The following is a 20,206-nucleotide window of genomic DNA, read 5'->3' on the forward strand; positions in this document are numbered from 1 at the left end:
CAGTGACCTAGAGCCAGAGGGGAAGAGCGAGGGTGCGAGAGGAGAGTTCCAGGCAGAGGGGTCAGCAGGTGCAAAGGCTCTAAGCAGGGACCAGTTTGGCTCCATAAATATTTGTTGACTCAATGAACGATAGAAGATTCTAGAGAGAATTGATTGCACAGAATCGGCCATGGGGACTCGGAGGTGGAGTCCAAGCTGGTCTCGGAGGGGGCTGGGGGCCGGAGGTTGGCAGGTGGGGTGAAGGATGGGAGCTGCTGGCAGGAAAACTGACTTCAGTGAAGATCTGGGCTGGTCCTCTTGGTTTGTTTCTGTCCAGGGAGTGGACGGGACCCATGTAAGGGCCCTGGGCTATCCCAGAACCCATCTAGGAATTCTGAAGAGAAAAGGTTCCGTTAACTGGCCGGGTGCGGTGGCTCACGCCTGTAATCCCCACACTTTGGGAGACCGAGGTGGGCCGATCACGAGGACAGGAGTTCAAGACCAGCCTGGCCAACATGGTGAAACCCCGTTTCTACTAAAAATACAAAAGTTAGCCGGTCGTGGTGGCCGGGACCTGTAGTCCCAGCTACTCGGGAGGCGGAGGCAGGAGAATCACCTGAACCCAAGAGGCGGAGGTTGCAGTGAGCCGAGATGAGATGGTGCCACTGCACTCCAGCTTGGGCCACAGAGCCAGACTCCGTCTCAAAAAAGAAAGAAAAAAAGAAAAAGTCCTCGTAAGTGGGGGAGAGGTCACGGCAGAGCTGAGGTACCCCAGACTTCGACCTTTGCCCGCTGAGGGCTGGAAAACCACAAAACACCCAGATAACGGTCTTCCCTCCCCTGCCCCCGCCTGTCCCCGTGTCACTGGCTCTCAACCCTGTCTCTCCACGCTGTCCACCAATCAGCACCTGGAGGCGGGCTGGGAGCTGCCCAGAACTGCTTCAGCATCTTTTGGGAGTGGTGACAGAGCCACAGAGGGCTGTGAGCTTGCCCGGCCCCGGGTAACGCTGGCGGTGGGTGGGCCTCCAGCTTGGAGCAGAGACCCCCCCCCAGGCATCTGCAGACAGAGCTGGATGGACCCATGAATATGGATTTAGCTGCTGGAAAGGTGAGCCCTGCTAGGTCCTGAGCGAGACTGGGAGTCTAGGCTGGGAAAGCCTCCCCAAGCTGCTAGAGCTGCGAGGAACCCCATCTCCACCCCCATTGTACAGATGGGAAGACTGAGGCCCAGAGAAAGGATGCAATGAGCAAAACTGTGTGTCTTTGCCCTGGGGTTGCCCTTGTCTTTCTTCCAAGTGCCCCTGCCTCCCAGGAGTGGGCACTTGGGGAGGCTGTGAAGGCCTGAGAGGCAAGCGGCATCTCTAGCTAGGGCCTCTCCCCAGCACTTTTTATTTTATTTTATTTTATTTTTATTTTTATTTTTTGAGATGGAGTCTCCCTGTCACCCAGGCTAGAGTGCAATGGCATGATCTCAGCTCACTGCAAGCTCCACCTCCCGGGTTCACACCATTCTCCTGCCTCAGCCTCCCAAGTAGCTGGGAGTACAGGTGTGCACCACCGCGCCCGGCTAATTTTTGTACTTTTCATAGAGACAGGGTTTCACCATGTTGACCAGGCTGGTCTCAAACTCCTGACCTCAGGTGATCTGCCCACCTCGGCTTCTCAAAGTGCTGGGATTACAGGCGTGAGCCACCGTGCCTGGCATACTTTTTTGTTTTTTGAAACAAGGTCTTGCTCTGTGACCCAGGTTGGAGTGCAGTGGGGTGGCCATAGCTCACTGCAGCCTCAACCTCGTGGGTTCAAGGGATCCTCCTACCTCAGCCTCCCCAGTGGCTGGGATGACAAGTGTGTGCCACCACAGCCAGCTAATTTTTAAAAATTATTTTTAGTAGGGATAGGGGTCTGCTCTCTATCTTGTACAGGCTGGTCTTGAACTCCTGGGCTCAAGTGATCCTCCTGCCCTAGCCTCCCAAAGTGCTGAGATTACAGGTGTGAGCCACCACATCCAGCCTCTCCAGCACTTTAAGAGAAATTGGCTCTCACACTGTGGAATTCTATCAACCTCAAAGTCCAGATTTGGAAGGGGAGTCCCAGCGAGGGGCAGTGGCTGGCCCAACCTGGAGGCAGAGCGGCCACTGAACTCGAACTGGAAGGAGCCGCAGTTGTGCGCACATGGGAGGTGGGGAGGAGAGGGGCTATGTGTGACCCTCTCACCTGTTCCTCGCACCCCAGATGGCTTGTTCTGCCTGCCCCATGGACCCCATCGACAGCTTTGAGCTCCTGGATCTCCTGTTTGACCGGCAGGACGGCATCCTGAGACACGTGGAGCTGGGCGACGACTGGGGCCACGTCAAGGACCAGGTGAGGAGCCCACTGCAGTTGCCCCGGGGCCACAGAGCTCCAGGCGGTCCCACTGAGGCCCTGCGAAGGTCTTAGACCTGCCAAAGCCCAGCCAGAGCTCTGCTTGGCTCTACAGTGCACTAATGGGTCACGGTGCGTGATTTTAGCCAAGCACATCATTTTGCAGGTAGCATCAGCTCCTTCTCACGGGTGGGAAGTGGAGGCCCAGAGCAGGGTGGAAACTCATCCAAAGTCACACAGCAATTTGAAGTTAGGTTCAAACTCAAACTTGGGGCACCTCCCTGGCTGGGTTCAGTTCTCTTCTTCCTCTCCTTCCTCTCCTTCCTTTCTCTCTTTCTTTTTTATCTTTCTTTTCTCTCTCTCTGTCCTTCCTTCCTTCATCTTTTTTTCTTTCTTTTCTCTCTCTCCTTCCTTCCTTCTTTCCTTCCTTTTTTCCTTCCTTCCTCTCTTTCTTTTTTCCTTCTTTTCTCTCTCCTTCCTTCCTTCCTTCTTTCCTTCCTTTCTCTCCCTTTCTTTTACTCTCTTCCTTTTTCTTTTTTTCGAGATAGAGTTTATCTCTTGTTCCCTGGGCTGGAGTGCAATGGCGCGATCTTGGCTCACTGCAACCTCCACTTCCCAGGTTCAAGCGATTCTCCTACCTTCAACCTACCGAGTAGCTGGGATTACAGGCACCTGCCACCACGCCCGGCTAATTTTTTGTATTTTTAGTAGAGATGGGGTTTCACCATGTTGGCCAGGCTGGTCTCGAACTCCTGACCTCTCAGGTGATCTGCCTGCCTAGGCCTCCCAAAGTGTGGGGATTACAGGGGTGAGCCACTGCACCCGACCCTTTTCTCTCTTTCTTTCTCTCTCTCTCTCTTTTTTCTTTCTTTCTCTCTCTCTCTCTCCCCCTCTCCCTCCCTTCCTCCCTTCCTTCCTCTCTCTCTCTCCCTCTCCCTCTCTCTCTCTCCCCCTCTTTCCCTTCCTCCCTTCCTTCCTGTCTCTCTCTCTTTCCCTCTCTCTCTCTCTCTCTCCCCCTCCCTCCCTTCCTACCTTCCTTCCTCTCTCTCTCTCTTTCTTTCTTAGACAGAGTTTCACTCTTGTTTTGCCCAGACTAGAGTGCAGTGGCGCAATCTCGGCTCACCACAACCCCTGCCTCCCAGGTTCAAGCGATTCTCCTGCCTCAGCTTCCCGAGTAGCTGGGATTACAGGCATGCGCCACCACACCCAGCTAATTTTGTATTTTTAGTAGAGACAGGGTTTCTCCATGTTGGTCAGGTTGGTCTCAAACTCCCGACCTCAGGTAATCTGCCTGCCTTGGCCTCCCAAATTGCTGGGATTACAGGCGTGAACCACCGTGCCTGGCCCTTTTGTTCTTTTTTTTTTTTGAGATGGAGTCTTGCTCTGTCACCTGGGGTGGAATGCGGTGGTGTGATCTCGGCTCACTGCAGCCTCCGTCTTATAGGTTCAAGCGATTCTCCTTCCTCAGACTCCCAAGTAGCTGGGACTACAGACACCCACCACCACGCCCAGCTAATTTTTGTATTTTTAGTAGAAATGGGGTTTCATCATGTTGGCCAGGCTGATCTTGAACTCCTGGCCTCAAGTGATCCACCCTCCTCAGCCTCCCAAAGTGCTGGGATTATAGGCAGGAGCCACTGTACCTGGCCCTGGCTGGGTTTTTTACGCTATGTTACTGTGTTTGAGCCTCAACAGCCCCGGGAGGAAGAAGCATTAATTCCATCTTGGAGAAAGGAAGGACACCTAAGGCCCAAAGAGGGTCACTGGTTTGCCTGGGGCCAGACAGCAATCTAGAAAGAGTGTGCACCTCCTAATTCCTATCCCTCCCTGTCCACCCCAGCAGGTCCAGCCAAACCCTGACCCTGACGACTTCCTCAGCTCCATCCTGGGCTCCGGAGACTCACTGCCCAGCTCCCCACTCTGGTCCCCCGAAGGCAGTGACAGTGGCATCTCTGAAGACCTCCCCTCCGACCCCCAGGACACCCCTCCACGCAGCGGACCGGCCACCTCCCCAGCCGGCTGCCATCCTGCCCAGCCTGGCAAGGGGCCCTGCCTCTCCTATCATCCTGGCAACTCTTGCCCCACCACACCCCCAGGGCCAGTGGTCCAAGTGCCCGAAGCCTCTGTGACCATAGACCTGGGTGAGTTCTGTTGTATGTCTGCCCACCGCCCTCACCTTGTTCCAGGGCCCTTCTTGTAAGTGACGAAATGGAGGCCCAGAGAGGGTTGGCATCTTGTCCAAGGTCACACAACAATTTGGAGTTGGGCCTAAACTCAAACTCAGGACACGTGTCTCCCTTGGCTAGGTGCTTCCATGTTTTCATGTGGATGCTATTGGGAGCCCATTTTCCAGATCGTGAGACTGAGTCTCATCGGGCTGAGCAATGAGATAAAACCACAGAGCTAGGATGCAACCCCGGCGGGTGGCTCAGGCACCAGGCATGGCTCTGACACGCACAGCCCAAAGTCAAGGTCTTGCCTTCTACGTGTCTACCCCATGCCTGGTTCCTAGTAGATTTTTTTTTTCTTTTTTTTGAGACAGAGTCTCACTCTGTCACCCAGGCCGGAGTAAAGCGGTACAATCTCTGCTCACTGCAACCTCCGCCTTCCGGGTTCAAGCAATTCACCTGCCTCAGCCTCCTGAGTAGCTGGGATTACAAGCATGTGCCACCATGCCCAGTTAATTTTTATTTTTATTTATTTATTTATTTATTTTATTTTATTTATTTATTTTTTGAGACGGAGTCCCGCTCTGTTGCCCAGGCTGGAGTGCAGTGGCGTGATCCTGGCTCACTGCAAGCTCCGCCTCCCGGGTTCACGCCATTCTCCTGCCTCAGCCTCCCGAGTAGCTGGGACTACAGGTGCCCGTCACCACGCCCGGCTAATTTTTTGTATTTTTAGTAGAGATGGGGTTTCACCGTGTTAGCCAGGATGGTCTCGATCTCCTGACCTCGTGATCCGCCCGCCTTGGTCTCCCAAAGTGCTGGGATTACAGGTGTGAGCCACCGCGCCCAGCCTAATTTTTATTTTTTAGTAGAGATGAGGTTTCACCATGTTGGTCAGGCTTGTCTCAAACTCCTGAGCTCAGGTGATCCGCCTGCCTCAGCCTCCCAAAGTCCTGGGATTACAGGTGTGAGCCATGGCGCCCGGCCTGTAGATGCTCCATAAAAGTGCGTGAGGTTACGGGGTCCCAGGTTCCAGGGCGCTCCTCCTAGACGTGGGGAACAGCAGATCAGTAATGATTTACTCTGTTGATTAAGCAGTCCCGGCAGGCCAAGCAGAGTCCTGGCTGGAGATACCTGGCCTCCGGGTGGCCTTTGTCCCTTGTGCCTTGCTATGAGCTCTTCTTGGTCCCATTGGAGAGTCGACAAAACTGAGGCTCAGGCCAGGTGTGGTGACTCACGCCTGTAATCCCAGCACTTTGTGAGGCTGAGGCAAGCGGATCACTTGAGGTTAGGACTTCACCAACATGGTGAAACCCCGTCTCTACTAAAATACAAAAATTAGCTGGGCATGGTGGGGGGCACCTGTAGTACCAGCTACTTGGGAGGCTGAGGCAGGAGAATCTCCTGAACCCGGGAGGCAGAGGTTGCGGTGAGCCGAGATCATGGCACTGCACTCCATCCTGGGTGACAGAGCCAGATTCTGTCTCAAAACAAAAAACAAACAAACAAAATAACCAGCTGGGCACAGTGGTTCACACCTGTAATCCCAGCACTTTGGGAGTCCAAAGCGGGCGGATCACAAGGTCAAGAGATCGAGACCATCCTGGCCAACATGGTGAAACCTCTGTCTCTACTAAAAATACAAAAATTAGCTGGGTGTGGTGGCGGGCGCCTGTAATCCCAGCTACTCGGGAGGCTGAGGCAGGAGAATCACTTGAACCCAGGAGGCAGAGGTTGTGGTGAGCCAAGATTGCACCACTGCACTCCAGCCTGGCAACACAGCGAGATTCTGTCTCAAAAAAAAAAAAAAAAAAAAAAAAACTCTGAGGCTCAGAGAGGTGAAGTCAGTTACTCAAGGTCACACAGCCCTGCCCAACCAGGATGAGAACCAAAGGTTATCTGACCCGAAGTTTGTGTGCTCAGACAGCGTGCCTACTGCATGCCGGGTACCAGGAGGGGACAACCAGAGGTGAATCAGACCTCATCCCTGCCCCTCGGGTGAGATAACGCCTGGCGGGCTGCAAATCTAACCTGTAATTCTGTGTGATAACAGCCACTCCCTTTTGAATCAGCTGGTGTCTCCGGACAATGTCCTGTGTCTTCCTCAGCCTTGTGGGACAGACAGAATCAAGCCCTGTTGAATTTGGGTCCCCATCTTTTTTTTTTTTTGAGATGGAATCTCGCTGTGTCATCCAGGCTGGAGTGCAGTGCCGCAATCTCAGCTCACTGTAACGTCCACCACCTGGGTTCAAGTGATTCTACTGCCTCAGCCTCCCGAGCAGCTGGGATTACAGGTGCACGCCACCAGGCCCAGCTAATTTTTGTATTTTTAATAGAGATGGGGTTTCACCATGTTGGCCAGGCTGGTCTTGAACTTCTAACCTCAGACGATCCTCCTGCCTCGGCCTCCCAAAGTGCTGGGAATACAGGCGTGAGCCACCATGCCTGGCTGGGTTCCTGTCTTATAGCAGAGGGGAGACTGAACCACTAGTGAGGGCTGCCTCCTTCAACCCAGGCCATGGGAACTCCAAGCTCTGGCAAAAGTCCTACGAATGTTGAGATGAAGCATGGGAGACTTGGTGGAGGAGGTGGTTAGAGGCTGGAAGCTCAGGACTCCTCCCATCTCACACTCTCCCTGTTTCCGTCCCCAACTGCCCTGGTCAGAAATGTGGAGTCCAGGAGGAAGGACCTATGCTGAGAAACAGGCTGACCCGGTGCACGTGCCCCCACGATGCAATCTCACCGTGAAAGACCTCCTCCTTTCGGGCAGCAGCGGGGACCTGGTGAGCACCCCCACACCCTCCCACGGGGCGTTGGATCTGGGGAGGCTGCTCGGGTTCGAGGAACCTAAATATCCCCATTTCAGAGACTGGAAAACTGAGTCACAGAAAGGCATGGAATTTGCCCACAGTTAGAGAACATTCCAGTCCTGGGTTCACTGTCGCCTGGCCTGGGGCGTCTTCCTCTGTAGTATTTAGCAGTAACAACAGCAACAACAAAAAAAGCTAAAACTGGCCGAGTGTGGTGGTTCACACCTATAATCCCAGCACTTTGGGAGGCCAAGGCAGGCAGATCGCTTGAGCTCAGGAGTTTGAGATCAGCCTGGGCAACATGGTGAAACCCCATCTATAGAAAAAATACAAAAATGAGCCTGGCATGGTGGCACATGCCTGTGGTCCCAGCTACTTGGGAGGCAGAGGTGGGAGGATCGCTTGAGCCCAGGAGGTCAAAGCTGCAGCGAGCTGTGATTGCACCACTGCACTCCAGCCTGGCCAACAGAGCAAGACTGTCTCAACAACGACAACAAAAGGAACAAAGCTAAAACTGAGGATGCACCTGCTATATGCCAAGCACTCTTCTAAATGCTTTATTTATCATCTTAAAAAAATTTTTTTGAGACACGATCTCACTCTGTTGCCCAGGCTGGAGTGCAGCGGCACAATCCTAGCTCACAGCAGCCTCAAACTCCTGGCCTCAGGCAATCCTCCTGCCTCAGACTCCCAAGTAGCTGGGACTACAGGCGTGCACCACCATACCCAGCTAATTTTTCTTGTCTTTTTTTTTTTTTTTGAGACAGAGTTCTCTCTTGTTACTCAGGCTGGAGTGCATGGTGCAATCTTGGCTCACTGCAACCTCCCTCCGCCTCCCAGGTTCAAGCGATTCTCTGGCTCAGCCTCCCAAGTAACTGAGATTACAGGCATGCGACATCAGGTCCAGCTAATTTTTTCTTTTTTTGTTTTTGTTTTTGTTTTTGTTTTTGTTTTGAGATAGAGTCTTTCTCTGTCACCTAGGCTGGAGTGCAGTGGCGCGATCTCGGTTCACTGCAAGCTCCGCCTCCCGGGTTCACACCATTCTCCTGCCTCAGCCTCCTCGGCAGCTGGGACTATCGGCGCACGCTGCCACGCCTGGCTAATTTTTTTGTATTTTTAGTAGAGACGGGGTTTCACCGTGTTAGCCGGGATGGTCTCGATCTCCTGACCTTGTGATCCACCAGCCTCGGCCTCCCAAAGTGCTGGAATTACAGGCGTGAGCCACTGTGCCCGGCCTAATTTTGTATTTTTTAGTAGAGATGAGGTTTGAGGTTTCACCATGTTGGTCAGGCTGGTCTCAAACTCCTGACCTCAGGTGACCCACCTGCCTCAGCCTCCCAAAGTGCTGGGATTACAGCAGGCATGAGCCACTATGCCCAGTTTAGACCCAGCTAATTTTTCTTTTAATTTTTTTCTGTAGATATGGGTCTTGCTATGTTTCCCAGGTTGGTCTTGAACTCCTAGCCTCAGGTGATCCTCCTGCCTTGGCGTCCCACAGTGCTGGATTATAGGCATGAGCTACTGCACCCTGCCTGTAATCCAAGCACTTTGGGAGGCTGAAGTGGACAGACTGCTTGAGACCAGCCTGGGCAACATAGTGAAACCCCATCTCTACAAAAAAATTCAAAAATTAGCCAAGCATGGTGGCACGCCCTGTGGTCCCAGCTACTCGGGGAAGCTGAGGCTGGAGAATGGCTTGAGCCTAGGAGGCGGAGGTTGCAGTGAGCCAAGATAGCACCACTGCACTCCAGCCCAGGCGAAGTAGCAAGACCCTGTTTCAAAAATAATAATAGTCATAATAAAATTAAAAGAAGAAACCTCTCAAAAGGGCCGGGCGCGGTGGCTCACACCTGTAATCCTGGCACTTTGGGAGGCCGAGGCGGGCAGATCACGAGGTCAGGAGATCGAGACCATCTTGGCTAACACGGTGAAACCCTGTCTCTACTAAAAATACAAAAAGTCAGCCGGGCGTGGTTGCGGGCGCCTGTTGTCCCAGCTACTCGGGAGGCTGAGGCAGGAGAATGGCGTGAACCTGGGAGGTGGAGGTTGCAGTGAGCCAAGATCGCGCAACTGCACTGAAGCCTGGGTGACAGAGCAAGACTCCGTCTCAAAAATAAAAAAACAACAAAAAACGCCATTTTGTGCATGAAGATATCTGTAGGACTGATTTCTGAAGGTAGAATGGCCAAGTCAAAGGACTGTGTGTTGGTTATTTTGAGTCCTGGTGCCAAGGGAGATTGTGGGGTGATAGTTTTTTTTTTTTTTGAGACGGAGTCTTGCTCTGTCGCCCAGGCTGGAGTGTAGTGGCCGGATCTCAGCTCACTGCAAGCTCCGCCTCCTGGGTTCGGGCCATTCTCCTGTCTCAGCCTCCTGAGTAGCTGGGACTACAGGCGCCCGCCACCTCGCCCGGCTAGTTTTTTGTATTTTTTAGTAGAGACGGGGTTTCACCGTGTTAGCCAGGATGGTCTCGATCTCCTGACCTAGTGATCCACCCGTCTCGGCCTCCCAAAGTGCTGGGATTACAGGCTTGAGCCACCGCGCCCGGCCAATAGTTTTTGTTGTTGTTTTGAGACGGAGTTGCTGTTGCCCAGGCTGGATCTCGGCTCACTGCAACCTCCGCCTCCCAGGTTCAAGCAATTCTCCTGCCTTAGCCTCCCAGATAGCTGGGATTACAGGCGCCTGCAACCACGCCCGGCTGACTTTTTGTATTTTTAGTAGAGACAGGGTTTCACCATATTGGCTAGGCTGGTCTCGAACTGCTGACCTCAAGTGATCCACCTGCCTTGGCCTCCCAAAGTGCTGGGACTACAGATGTGAGCCACCTTTTTTTTTTTGAGATGGAGTCTTACTCTGTCTCCCAGGCTGGAGGGCAGTGGCGTGATCTTGGTTCACTGGAACCCCCGCTTCCCAGATTCAAGCAATTCTCCTGCCTCAGCCTCCCGAGTAGCTGGGATTACAGGTGCCCACCACCAGGCCCAGCTATTTATTTATTTATTGAGACAGAGTCTCACTCTGTCACTAGGGCTGGAGTGCAGTGTCACGATCTCGGCTCACTGCAACCTCTGCCTTCCGGGTTCAAGCAGTTCTCCTGCCTCAGCCTCCCAAGTAGCTGGGACTACAGGCACACGCCACTACGCCTGGCTCACTTTTTGTATTTTTAGTTGAGACGGGGTTTCACCATGTTTCACCGTGTTGGCCAGGCTGGTCTCAAACTCCTGACCTCGTGATCCACCCACCTCAGCCTCCCGAGTAGCTGGGATGACAGGTGTGAGCCACTGTGCCCAGCCTGGGGAGATAGTGTTTTCAATCTGATGACTTTTTCATTTCCTGAAGGTGGTTGGTGTCCCTGCAGCCGCCGTCATTCCTCTGCTTTCTTCCGTAGCAACAGCATCACCTGGGGGTCTCCCACCTCCTGAGACCTGGGGCTGAGCACTGTCAGGAGCTGGTGCTCACTGAGGATGAGAAGAAACTGCTGGCTAAAGAAGGCATCACCCTGCCCACTCAGCTGCCCCTCACTAAAGTGAGTCTGGGGGGACTTCCAGCCCCGGGTCTATCTCCCCTTCGTGCACTTACCTGCGTGTGTGTCCCACATTTACTTATTTATTTACAGTCTTTCTGTGTCACCGAGGCTGGGGTGCAGTGGCACGATTTCAGCTCACTGCTACCTCTGCCTCCCAGGTTCCAGCGATTCTCCTGCCTCAGCCTCCTGAGTAGCTGGGACTACAGTCGCCCGCCACCTCGCCCGGATAATTTTTGTATTTTTAGTAGAGATGGGGTTTCACCATGTTGGCCAGGCTGGTCTTGAACTCCTGACCTCATGTGATCCTCCCGCCTTGGTCTCCCAAAGTGCTGGGCTTACAGGCATGAGCCAGTGTGCTGGCTATGTGTCTCACCTTTAGAATACCCGTACTAGAATGCTACAGTGTGTGTCACCAGATCCAAAACAATCAGCCAGAAACTCCATTGTAAATTCAACTCGGAGGTTAATTATCAACATCCAGGAATGAATGGCGGACTCCAGGTGGCAGCAATTTGGGTGCAGCAAACTGCTTTTTTGGAGATAGGGTCTTGCTGTGTCTGGCTGGAGTGCAGTGGTGCCATCATAGCTCACTTCAGCCTTGACCTCTTGAGCTCAACAGATCCTCCCGCCTCAGCCTCTCAAGTAGCTGAGATGACAGGTGCACGCCACTACACTTGGCTAATTTAAACTGTGTGTGTGTGTGTGTGTGTGTGTGTGTGTGTGTGTGTGTGTGTAGAAACGGAGTCTTGTTATGTTGCCCAGGCTGGGCTGGAACTCCTGGGCTCAAGTGATTCTCCGATCTTGGTCTCCCAAAGTGTTGTGATTACAGGCGTGATCTATCATGCCTGGCCCTGCAGACATGTTTTGATTTGACTGTACTGCATTTTATACATTTTTTAATTGCTTGACAATGTTTTTTCTGACCGGTAGATTTTTTTTTTTTTTTTTTTTGAGACGGAGTCTCGCTCTGTCGCCCAGGCTGGAGTGCAGTGGCGCAATCTCGGCTCACTGCAAGCTCCGCCTCCCGGGTTCACGCCATTCTCCTGCCTCAGCCTCCCGAGTAGCTGGGACTACAGGCGCCCACAACCGCGCCCGGCTAATTTTTTGTATTTTTAGTAGAGACGGGGTTTCACCATGTTAGCCAGGATGGTCTCGATCTCCTGACCTTGTGATCCGCCCGTCTCGGCCTCCCAAAGTGCTGGGATTACAGGCGTGAGCCACCGCGCCCGGCTGACCGGTAGATTTTAAATGAGAACTCAGTGACTTGAGGCCGGGCTTGGTGGCACCTGTAAAGTGCTTCTCAGCCTCCCAGCTTCTCAGGAGGCTGAGGCAGGAGAATCTCCCTTGAACCCAAGAGGCAGAGGTTGCAGTGAGCCGAGAGGGTGCCACTGCACTCCAGCCTGGGTGACAAGAGCAAAACTCTATCTCAAAAACAAAAACAGGCCGGGCACGGTGGCTCAAGCCTGTAATCCCAGCACTTTGGGAGGCCGAGACGGGCGGATCGCGAGGTCAGGAGATCGAGACCATCCTGGCTAACACGGTGAAACCCCGTCTCTACTAAAAAATACAAAAAACTAGCCGGGCGAGGTGGCGGGCGCCTGTAGTCCCAGCTACTCGGGAGGCTGAGGCAGGAGAATGGCGTAAACCCGGGAGGCGGAGCTTGCAGTGAGCTGAGATCCGGCCACTGCACTCCAGCCTGGGCGACAGAGCGAGACTCCGTCTCAAAAAATAAAAAATAAAAAATAAAAAACAAAACCAAAAACAAAACAAAACAAAAAATCAAAAACATAAACAAAACAAAACCCAGAAAACCAACTCAATGACTTGAATGGCCTCTGTTCCATATTCTGAAACCTCCATAGGCACCAGTCAATGGCTGGGTAGCTGCTTGGGCTCTAGCTAACCACAGTCCCTACTCAGCCTGCTCCACTCTCAATGCCTGAGTTTGATATTCTCATCTGTTTTTTTTTTTTTCCTTTGAGACAGGGTCTTACTCTGTCGCCCAGGCTGGAGTGCAGTGCCATGATCTTGGCTCACTGCAGCTCCCTGTCTGGAGTTCAAGTGATTCTCCCACCTCAGCCTCACTAGTAGCTGGGACTACAGGTGTACCCCATTATGCCTAGCTAATTTTTTTTGTTTTTTTTTCTGAGACGGAGTTTCGCTCTTGTTGCCCAGGCTTGAGTACGGTGGCGCGATCTCGTCTCACTACAACCTCTGCTTCCCAGGTTCAAGCAATTCTCCTGCCTCAGCCTCCCAAGTGTCTGGGATTACAGGCGCCTGCTACCATGTCCAGCTAATTTTTTGTATTTTTAGTAGAGACAGGGTTTCTCCATGTTGGTCAGGCTGGTCTTGAACTCCCCACCTTAGGTAATCCGCCTCCCTCAGCCTCCCAAAGTGCTGGGTTTATAGGCGTGAGCCACCGTGCCCAGCCTCTCTTTTTTTTTTTTTGAGACAGTCTCGCTCTGTTGCCCAGGTTGGAGTATAGTGGCGTGATCTCGGCTCACTGCAACCTCTGCCTCCCAGGTTCAAGCGATTCTCCTGCCTCAGCCTCCTAAGTAGCTGGGATTACAGGCGTGTGCAACCACACCCAGCTAATTTTTTTTTTTTTTTTCGTAGTAGAGATGGAGTTTCACCATGTTGTCCAGGATGATCTCAATCTCTTGACCTTGTGATCTGCCTGCCTCAACCTCCCAAAGTGCTGGGATTACAGGCATGAGCCACTGCACTCAGCATTTTTTTTTTTTTTCCGTAGAGACAGGATCCTGCTATGTTGCCCAGGCTGGTCTCAAATTCCTGGCCTCAAGCAATCCTCTAGGGTTGGCCTACCAAAGTGTTAGGATTATAGGTGTGAGCTACCATGTCCCATCTGTTTCTGTTTCTGTTGTTGTTGTTGTTTGTTTTGAGATAGGATCTCACTTTGTTGCCCAGGCTGGACTGCAGTGGTGTAATCTGCAGTTAGTAGCTCCTGGTCTCAAGGGATCCTCCTGCCTCAGCCTCCCAAGTAGCTGGGACTACAGGCATATACCACCACACCCAGCTACTTTTGTTTTTGTTGTTTTGTTTTAGTAGAGACAGGATCTTTACTAAATGTTGCCCAGGCTAGTCTTGAACTCCTGGACTTAAGCGATTCTCTTGCCTTGGCCTCCCGAAATACTGGGATTACAGCACTGTGAGCCACCGCGCCCAGCCTGACATTCCCATTTGAAGACACTTACTGGCCGGGCGCAATGACTCACGCCTGTAATCCTAGCTCTTTGGGAGGCAAAGACGGGTGGACCACCTGAGGTCGGGAGTTTGAGACCAGCCTGGCCAATATGGTGAAACCCTGTCTCTACTAAAAATAGGCATGGTGGTAGGGGCCTGTAATCCCAGCTACTCGGGAAGCTGGGGTGGGAGAGTCACTTGAACCCAGGGTGTGGAGGTTGCAGTGAGGTTGACATCTCACCACTGCACTCCAGCCTGGGCGACAAGAGTGAAACAAGAAAGAGAGAAAGAGAGAGAGAGATTGAGGGAGGGAGGGAAGGAGGGAAAAAGGGAAGGAAGGAAGGAAGGAAGGAAAGAAAGAAAAAAAAGGAAAGGAAGGAAAGCAAAGAAAGAAGAAAAAGCATGTATCAATTAGTCTTGAAACACTTCCTGTCTCCAGGGAAAGGTACTGTTTCCAGAGATGGCCCCAAGGTGACACAGTGGTACCCGTGCCCAAAGTCCGGTGGGCAGTTGCCCATTTTACAGTATTGGGAGCTGGGAAGAGACCCTCAGACCCAGGCGCCTCCCAGAGACTCTGTGAGGGTGTGCGCAAAGCGTAGCTTCGAGTTATTAGGAATCTGCCTGTGGGTCCTCGGGGATGTCTCATATGGAAAGAGGATGGGGTGAAGTTGTGGGGTAAAGGTTAGGTGAAGTGGGGTCAGGACAGTGGGGACTGTCCCACTGTCCCCAAAGTGAAGACTTTATTTTTTTATTTTATTTTTATTTATTTATTCATTTATTTATTTATTGAGATGGAGTTTCGCTCTTGTTGCCCAGGCTAGATTGCAATGGCACAATCTTGGCTCACTGCAACCTCCGCCTCCCACGTTCACACCATTCTCCTGCCTCAGCCTCCCGAGTAGCTGAGATTACAGGCACCTGCCACCGCGCCTGGCTAATTTTTGTATTTTTAGTAGAGACAGGGTTTCACCATGTTGGCCAGGCTGGTCTCGAACTCCTGACCTCAGGTGATCCGCCCGCCTCGGCCTCCCAAAGTGCTGGGATTACAGGCGAGAGCCACTGCCCCCGGCCTCCAAGTGGGGACTTGCTGTCCTGACATCCTCCTCCTCTCCATTTCACTTGGCAGTACGAGGAGCGAGTGCTGAAAAAAATCCGCCGGAAAATCCGGAACAAGCAGTCGGCCCAAGAAAGCAGGAAGAAGAAAAAGGAATACATAGACGGCCTGGAGACTCGGTGGGTAGTGCTGGACCCAGACTCTACACTCGGGGAGGGAACTGAGGCCCAGAGAGAAGGAGACGTGGCTAAGACCACACAGCTTAGGGTCTGACAAAATTGGAGGTGATTCTCCTCTCTGGAAGAGATCATGCTTCTTCCTGATTGCAGGGATGGGAAGATGCCTAGAGACGGTGTAGGACAACGGTTTGGGAGACCCTTTGCCCCCTGGAAGGTGTGCGGAGAAAGGACAGTGTGACCCATCCTATTCTGACCCTCTGCCTGAAGATAGACACTTCCTTCCTTTTCTTGTGTGTGGCAGAGTCTCACCCTGTCACCCAGGCTGGAGTGCAGCGGTGCGATCTCGGCTCACTGCAACCTCCGCCTCCCAGGTTCAAGCAATTCCCCTGCCTCAGCCTCTCCAGTAGCTGGGATTACAGGCACCCGCCACCATGCCCAGCTAATTTTTTGTGTATTTTTGGTAGAGATGGGGTTTCACCGTGTTGCCCAGGCTAGTCTCGAACTCCTGACCTCAGGTGATCTGGCCGCTTCAGCCTCCTAAAGTGCTGGGACTACAGGTGTGAGCCACTGCACCTGGTCTGTCCCCTTTCTTTCTTTCTTTTTTTTTTTTTTGAAACGGAGTCTCGCTCTGTCACCCAGGCTGGAGTGCGGTGGCGCAACCTGGGCTCACTGCAAGCTCCGCCTCGCGGGTTCACGTATTCTCCTGCCTCAGCCTCCCGAGTAGTTGGGACTACAGGCACCCGCCACCGCGCCTGGCTAATTTTTTGTATTTTTAGTAGAGACAGGGTTTCACCGTGGTCTCCATCTCCTGACCTCGTGATCTGCCCGCCTCGGCCTCCCAAAGTGCTGGGATTACAGGCGTGAGTCACCACGCCTGGCCCTGGTCTGTCCCCTTTCTTAAATGCAATCTGCTAAGCTTCTCATCATCTTTATCCAGGGTCATTCTCCCCACCACCCTATGTCCTGGGTAATTGTATCCCATTTCACAGACACAAAAACTGAGACCAGAGAGTGAAGTGGCTCAAGGTCATGGGTCGGTGGGGAGAGTTGAAACTTGAATCTCCTAGGATGTCCGGTTGTCCTGATATTTCATCTTCTGGAAACATCACTGCCTGAATCTAGGAGGCTCGGCGGGTTTTTGTTTGTTTTCGTTTTTTGTGACAGAGTTTCATTCTTATTGCCCGGGCTGGAGTGCAATGGTGTGATCTTGACTCACTGCTCGTCCACTTCCCGGATTCAAGCGATTCTCCTGCTTCAGCCTCCCAAGTAGCTGGGATTACAGGCGCCCACCACCAAACCTGGCTAATTTTGTATTTTTAGTAGAGATGGGGTTTCACCACGTTGGGCAGGCTGGTCTAGAACTCCTGACCTCAGGCGATCCGCCCGTCTCGGCCTCCCAAAGTGTTGGGATTACAGGTGTCAACCACTGCGCCCGGCTGGGGGCTCAGCTTTGAATGAAGCCACCTCCGTATTAATGCAGAAATGGGACCTAGGAACCAGGCCGATGTGGGTTCAAATCCCGGCCCCATCTGACCTGCCAAGTAACCTTGGATGACTGACTTCCCCTCTCTGGCCTTGGGTTCCCTGTTTGTAATGTGAGGCCTCCCGGGGAAGATGTCAGTGCGGCCGTCTGGTGACTGGCGTATGCTGAATGTCAATGTGTCTTTCTCCTTTCAGGATGTCAGCTTGCACTGCTCAGAATCAGGAGTTACAGAGGAAAGTCTTGCATCTCGAGAAGCAAAACCTGTGAGTCTGGGTCCTGCTGGGGCAGAGGACAAGGGAAGCAGCCCCAGAGTCCCTTGCAGGAAAAGCAGAGAACCCATGTGATGGCAGAATGACATAGAAAATAAGAGTTTCACCTATGGGTCAGGTGCGGTGGCTCACACCTGTAATCCCAGCACTCTGGGAGGCCAAGGCCGGTGGATCACCTGAGGTCAGGAGTTTGAGACCAGCCTGGCCAACATGGTGAAACACCGTCTCTACTAAAAATACAAAAAATTAGCCGGACATGGTGGCAGGCACCTGTAATCCCAGCTACTCGGGAGGCTGAGGCAGGAGAATCGCTTGAACTCGGGAGGCGGAGGTTGCCATGAGCCGAGATCACACCACTGCACTCCAGCCTGGGCGACAGTGCAAGGCTCTGTCTCAAAAATAAATAAATAAGTCTGGGCGCAGTGGCTCACGCCTGTAACCCCAGCACTTTGGGAGGCTGAGGCGGGCGGATCACGAGGTCAGGAGATTGAGACCATCCTGGCTAACACAGTGAAACCTGGTGTCTACTAAAAATACAAAAAAATTAGCCGGGTGTGGTGGTGGACGCCTGTAGTCCCAGCTACTCGGGAGGCTGAGGAAGGAGAATGGTGTGGACCCAGGAGGCGGAGTTTGCAGTCAGCTGTGATCGTGCCACTGCACTCCAACCTGGGCAACAGAGCAAGACTCTGTCTCAAATAAAATAAAATAAGTAAAATAAAATAAATAGGCCGGGCGCGGTGGCTCAAGCCTGTAATCCCAGCACTTTGGGAGGCCGAGGCGGGCGGATCACGAGGTCAGGAGATCGAGACCATCCTGGCTAACACGGTGAAACCCCGTCTCTACTAAAAATACAAAAAGAAATTAGCCGGGCGTGGTGGCGGGCGCCTGTAGTCCCAGCTACTCCGAAGGCTGAGGCAGGAGAATGGCGTGAACCCGGGAGGCGGAGCTTGCAGTGAGCCGAGATCGCGCCACTGCACTCCAGTCTGGGCGACAGAGCGAGACTCCGTCTCAAAAAAAAAAAATAAATAAATAAATAAATAAATAAATAATAAAGAGCCGGAGGTCCTTGAAGCATGGATGGAATTTGGACTTTAGTGGGGCTGGGGGACCCCGGAAATGGACAAGAAGCAGGACCGAGGCCCTTTAGGGCTCAGCGGAGGCCTGCCTGTCTCTCTAAGGTCCCTCTTGGAGCAGCTGAAGAAACTCCAGGCCATTGTGGTGCAATCCACCAGCAAGTCAGTCCAGACAGGCACCTGCGTCGCGGTGAGTCCTGGTGCCCCCAGGAAAGCCGGGGACCTAGGCTTCAGCAGAGGGGCCCATAAGGAGGTGACAGTGAGTCCAAGCTCTCCTCGTGCCACAACTCTAGTATGATCCAGTCTGGTCTTTGGGGCCTCAGTTTCCCTGCCTGTGGGATGGAGGTGCTTGTAGGGGAGGGGAGGGAGGGGGTGACCCTGCTGCTGTCTCCACCAGGTCCTGTTGCTGTCCTTTGCCCTCATCATCCTCCCCTCCATCAGCCCTTTTGGCCCCAACAAAGCCGAGAGTCCCGGGGACTTTGCGCCTGTGCGAGGTAGGGGATCCCCACCTTTGAAACCCTCGTCTGGGCTCCCCAAGTCTCCGTCCTAGGCCTCTGGGGGAGGGGAAGAAGACCCCTGTGCCCCTGTTCCCTGAGGCTGGGGGCCAGGGAAAGGAGCATAGGACCCCACCTCCACCTTGTCCCCTGTGATGCCTCCCTTCCCCGATCAGTGTTCTCCAGAACTTTGCACAACGATGCTGCCTCCCGCGTGACCTCTGATGCTGTGCCGGGCTCCGAGGCCCCAGGACCCCAACCCGAGGCTGACACAACCCAAGAAGGGTCTCCAGGAATCCCTGGGGCAGACTGGGACTTCCGGGACAGTGCGAACCTGACCAATTCGACGGAGGAGGTAGATAATGCCACCCTGATCCTGAGGAATGCAACAGAGGGGCTGGGCCAGGTCACCCTGCTGGACTGGGTGGCACCTGGGCCGAGCACTGGCTCAGGACGTGCAGGGCTGGAGGCGGCGGGAGACGAGCTGTGAGCCCCGCCAGGACTATGCTCCCAGGCCCTTCTGCCCAGGGGTGCCTTAGGGATACTGCGCTGGACAGCGACCCACCTGGGGATGGGACGTGAGGCCGAGACCCCAGCAGAGATGCCAGAATGGGGGAGGCACAGCTCAACAGCCACACACCCAGGGCCTGACTAGGGCCCACGCAGGAACTGACACTCAGACACATGGCAAAGAGAGAGCCACAGGACCCGGGAAATACACACAGAGCCAGGAGCAGAGGCAAAGAGCAAACACACATACAGCCTGAAACAGACCCGGACAGACAGACACAGCCTGAAACAGACCCAGACAGACAGACAGACACAGCCTGAAACAGACTCAGACAGACACAACCTGAAACAGACCCGGACAGACAGACCCAGCCTGAAACAGACCCAGACAGACAGACAGACACAGCCTGAAACAGACCCAGACAGATACAGCCTGAAACAGACCCAGACAGACAGACAGACAGACACAGCCTGAAACAGACCCAGACAGACAGACACAGTCTGAAACAGACCCAGACGAACAGATAGACACAGCCTGAAACACACCCAGACAGAGAGGCAGACACAGCCTGAAACAGATCCGGACAGACAGACAGACGCACACACACAACAGATGCCCAGCAACCGGCCTCCCTCGCACACTGGAAGGAGGCAGCCGCCGAGACTGCAGGGAGCCTGGCCCCGGAGCCCTGGGTGCGCCCTGGTCTTCGGAGCAGCCACGGCCCACAATCACCCCCCTTTTCTAAGACTGCCTGATCCGAAATAAAGTATTTTGACAGAACCTTGTTTTGGTGTGGAGGCGGAGTCTGGGGCTCCTCGACTCCCCAGAAGGAGGGGCTGGGCCAGCCTGGGATGGGGGAGAGAGGTGTGGGCTCCACACCCCCGCCAGATGCCGGCGCTGGAGCTGCGGTGGAGAGGCGCCGGGCACGACTTCAGCACCTTGGAGAGCGGCGGCGGGCGGAGTGCGGGGAGGCAGTCGTGGCGCTTTCAAGGTGTCGCGCCGAGGTTGCGGGGAGGCAGCTGCCTTCCCGGGGATCTGCGCGGTCCACCCTGCTCGTTTTGCGGGTGAGGACACGGAGGCGTCGGAAGTGGAGGGACTGCCCAA

General features: G+C 53.7%; 1 protein-coding gene across 4 annotated transcripts; it reads left to right on the forward strand.

Moving 5' to 3' along the window:
* The first annotated feature begins 223 nt into the window (after positions 1–223).
* CREB3L3 (cAMP responsive element binding protein 3 like 3) lies at positions 224–19,879 on the forward strand. Of its 4 annotated transcripts, none has more exons than XM_015122496.3 (10): positions 224–1,087; positions 2,212–2,340; positions 4,181–4,481; positions 7,170–7,288; positions 10,698–10,835; positions 15,166–15,272; positions 16,950–17,018; positions 18,203–18,287; positions 18,495–18,591; positions 18,768–19,879. In XM_015122496.3, exons 1-10 carry the CDS (start codon positions 1,061–1,063, stop codon positions 19,079–19,081), a joined length of 1,386 nt encoding a protein of 461 aa, XP_014977982.3. In that variant the 5' UTR covers positions 224–1,060; the 3' UTR covers positions 19,082–19,879. The 4 variants fall into 4 exon arrangements, with proteins under 4 accessions (XP_014977982.3, XP_028694898.2, XP_028694899.1 ...); XM_028839065.2 differs by having other exon boundaries at positions 911–1,087; positions 4,184–4,481; XM_077979508.1 differs by having other exon boundaries at positions 917–1,087; positions 10,704–10,835.
* Positions 19,880–20,206: the final 327 nt, after the last annotated feature.

Source organism: Macaca mulatta, chromosome 19, assembly GCF_049350105.2.
Source record: "Macaca mulatta isolate MMU2019108-1 chromosome 19, T2T-MMU8v2.0, whole genome shotgun sequence".
In the NCBI taxonomy this organism is placed as follows: domain Eukaryota; kingdom Metazoa; phylum Chordata; class Mammalia; order Primates; family Cercopithecidae; genus Macaca; species Macaca mulatta.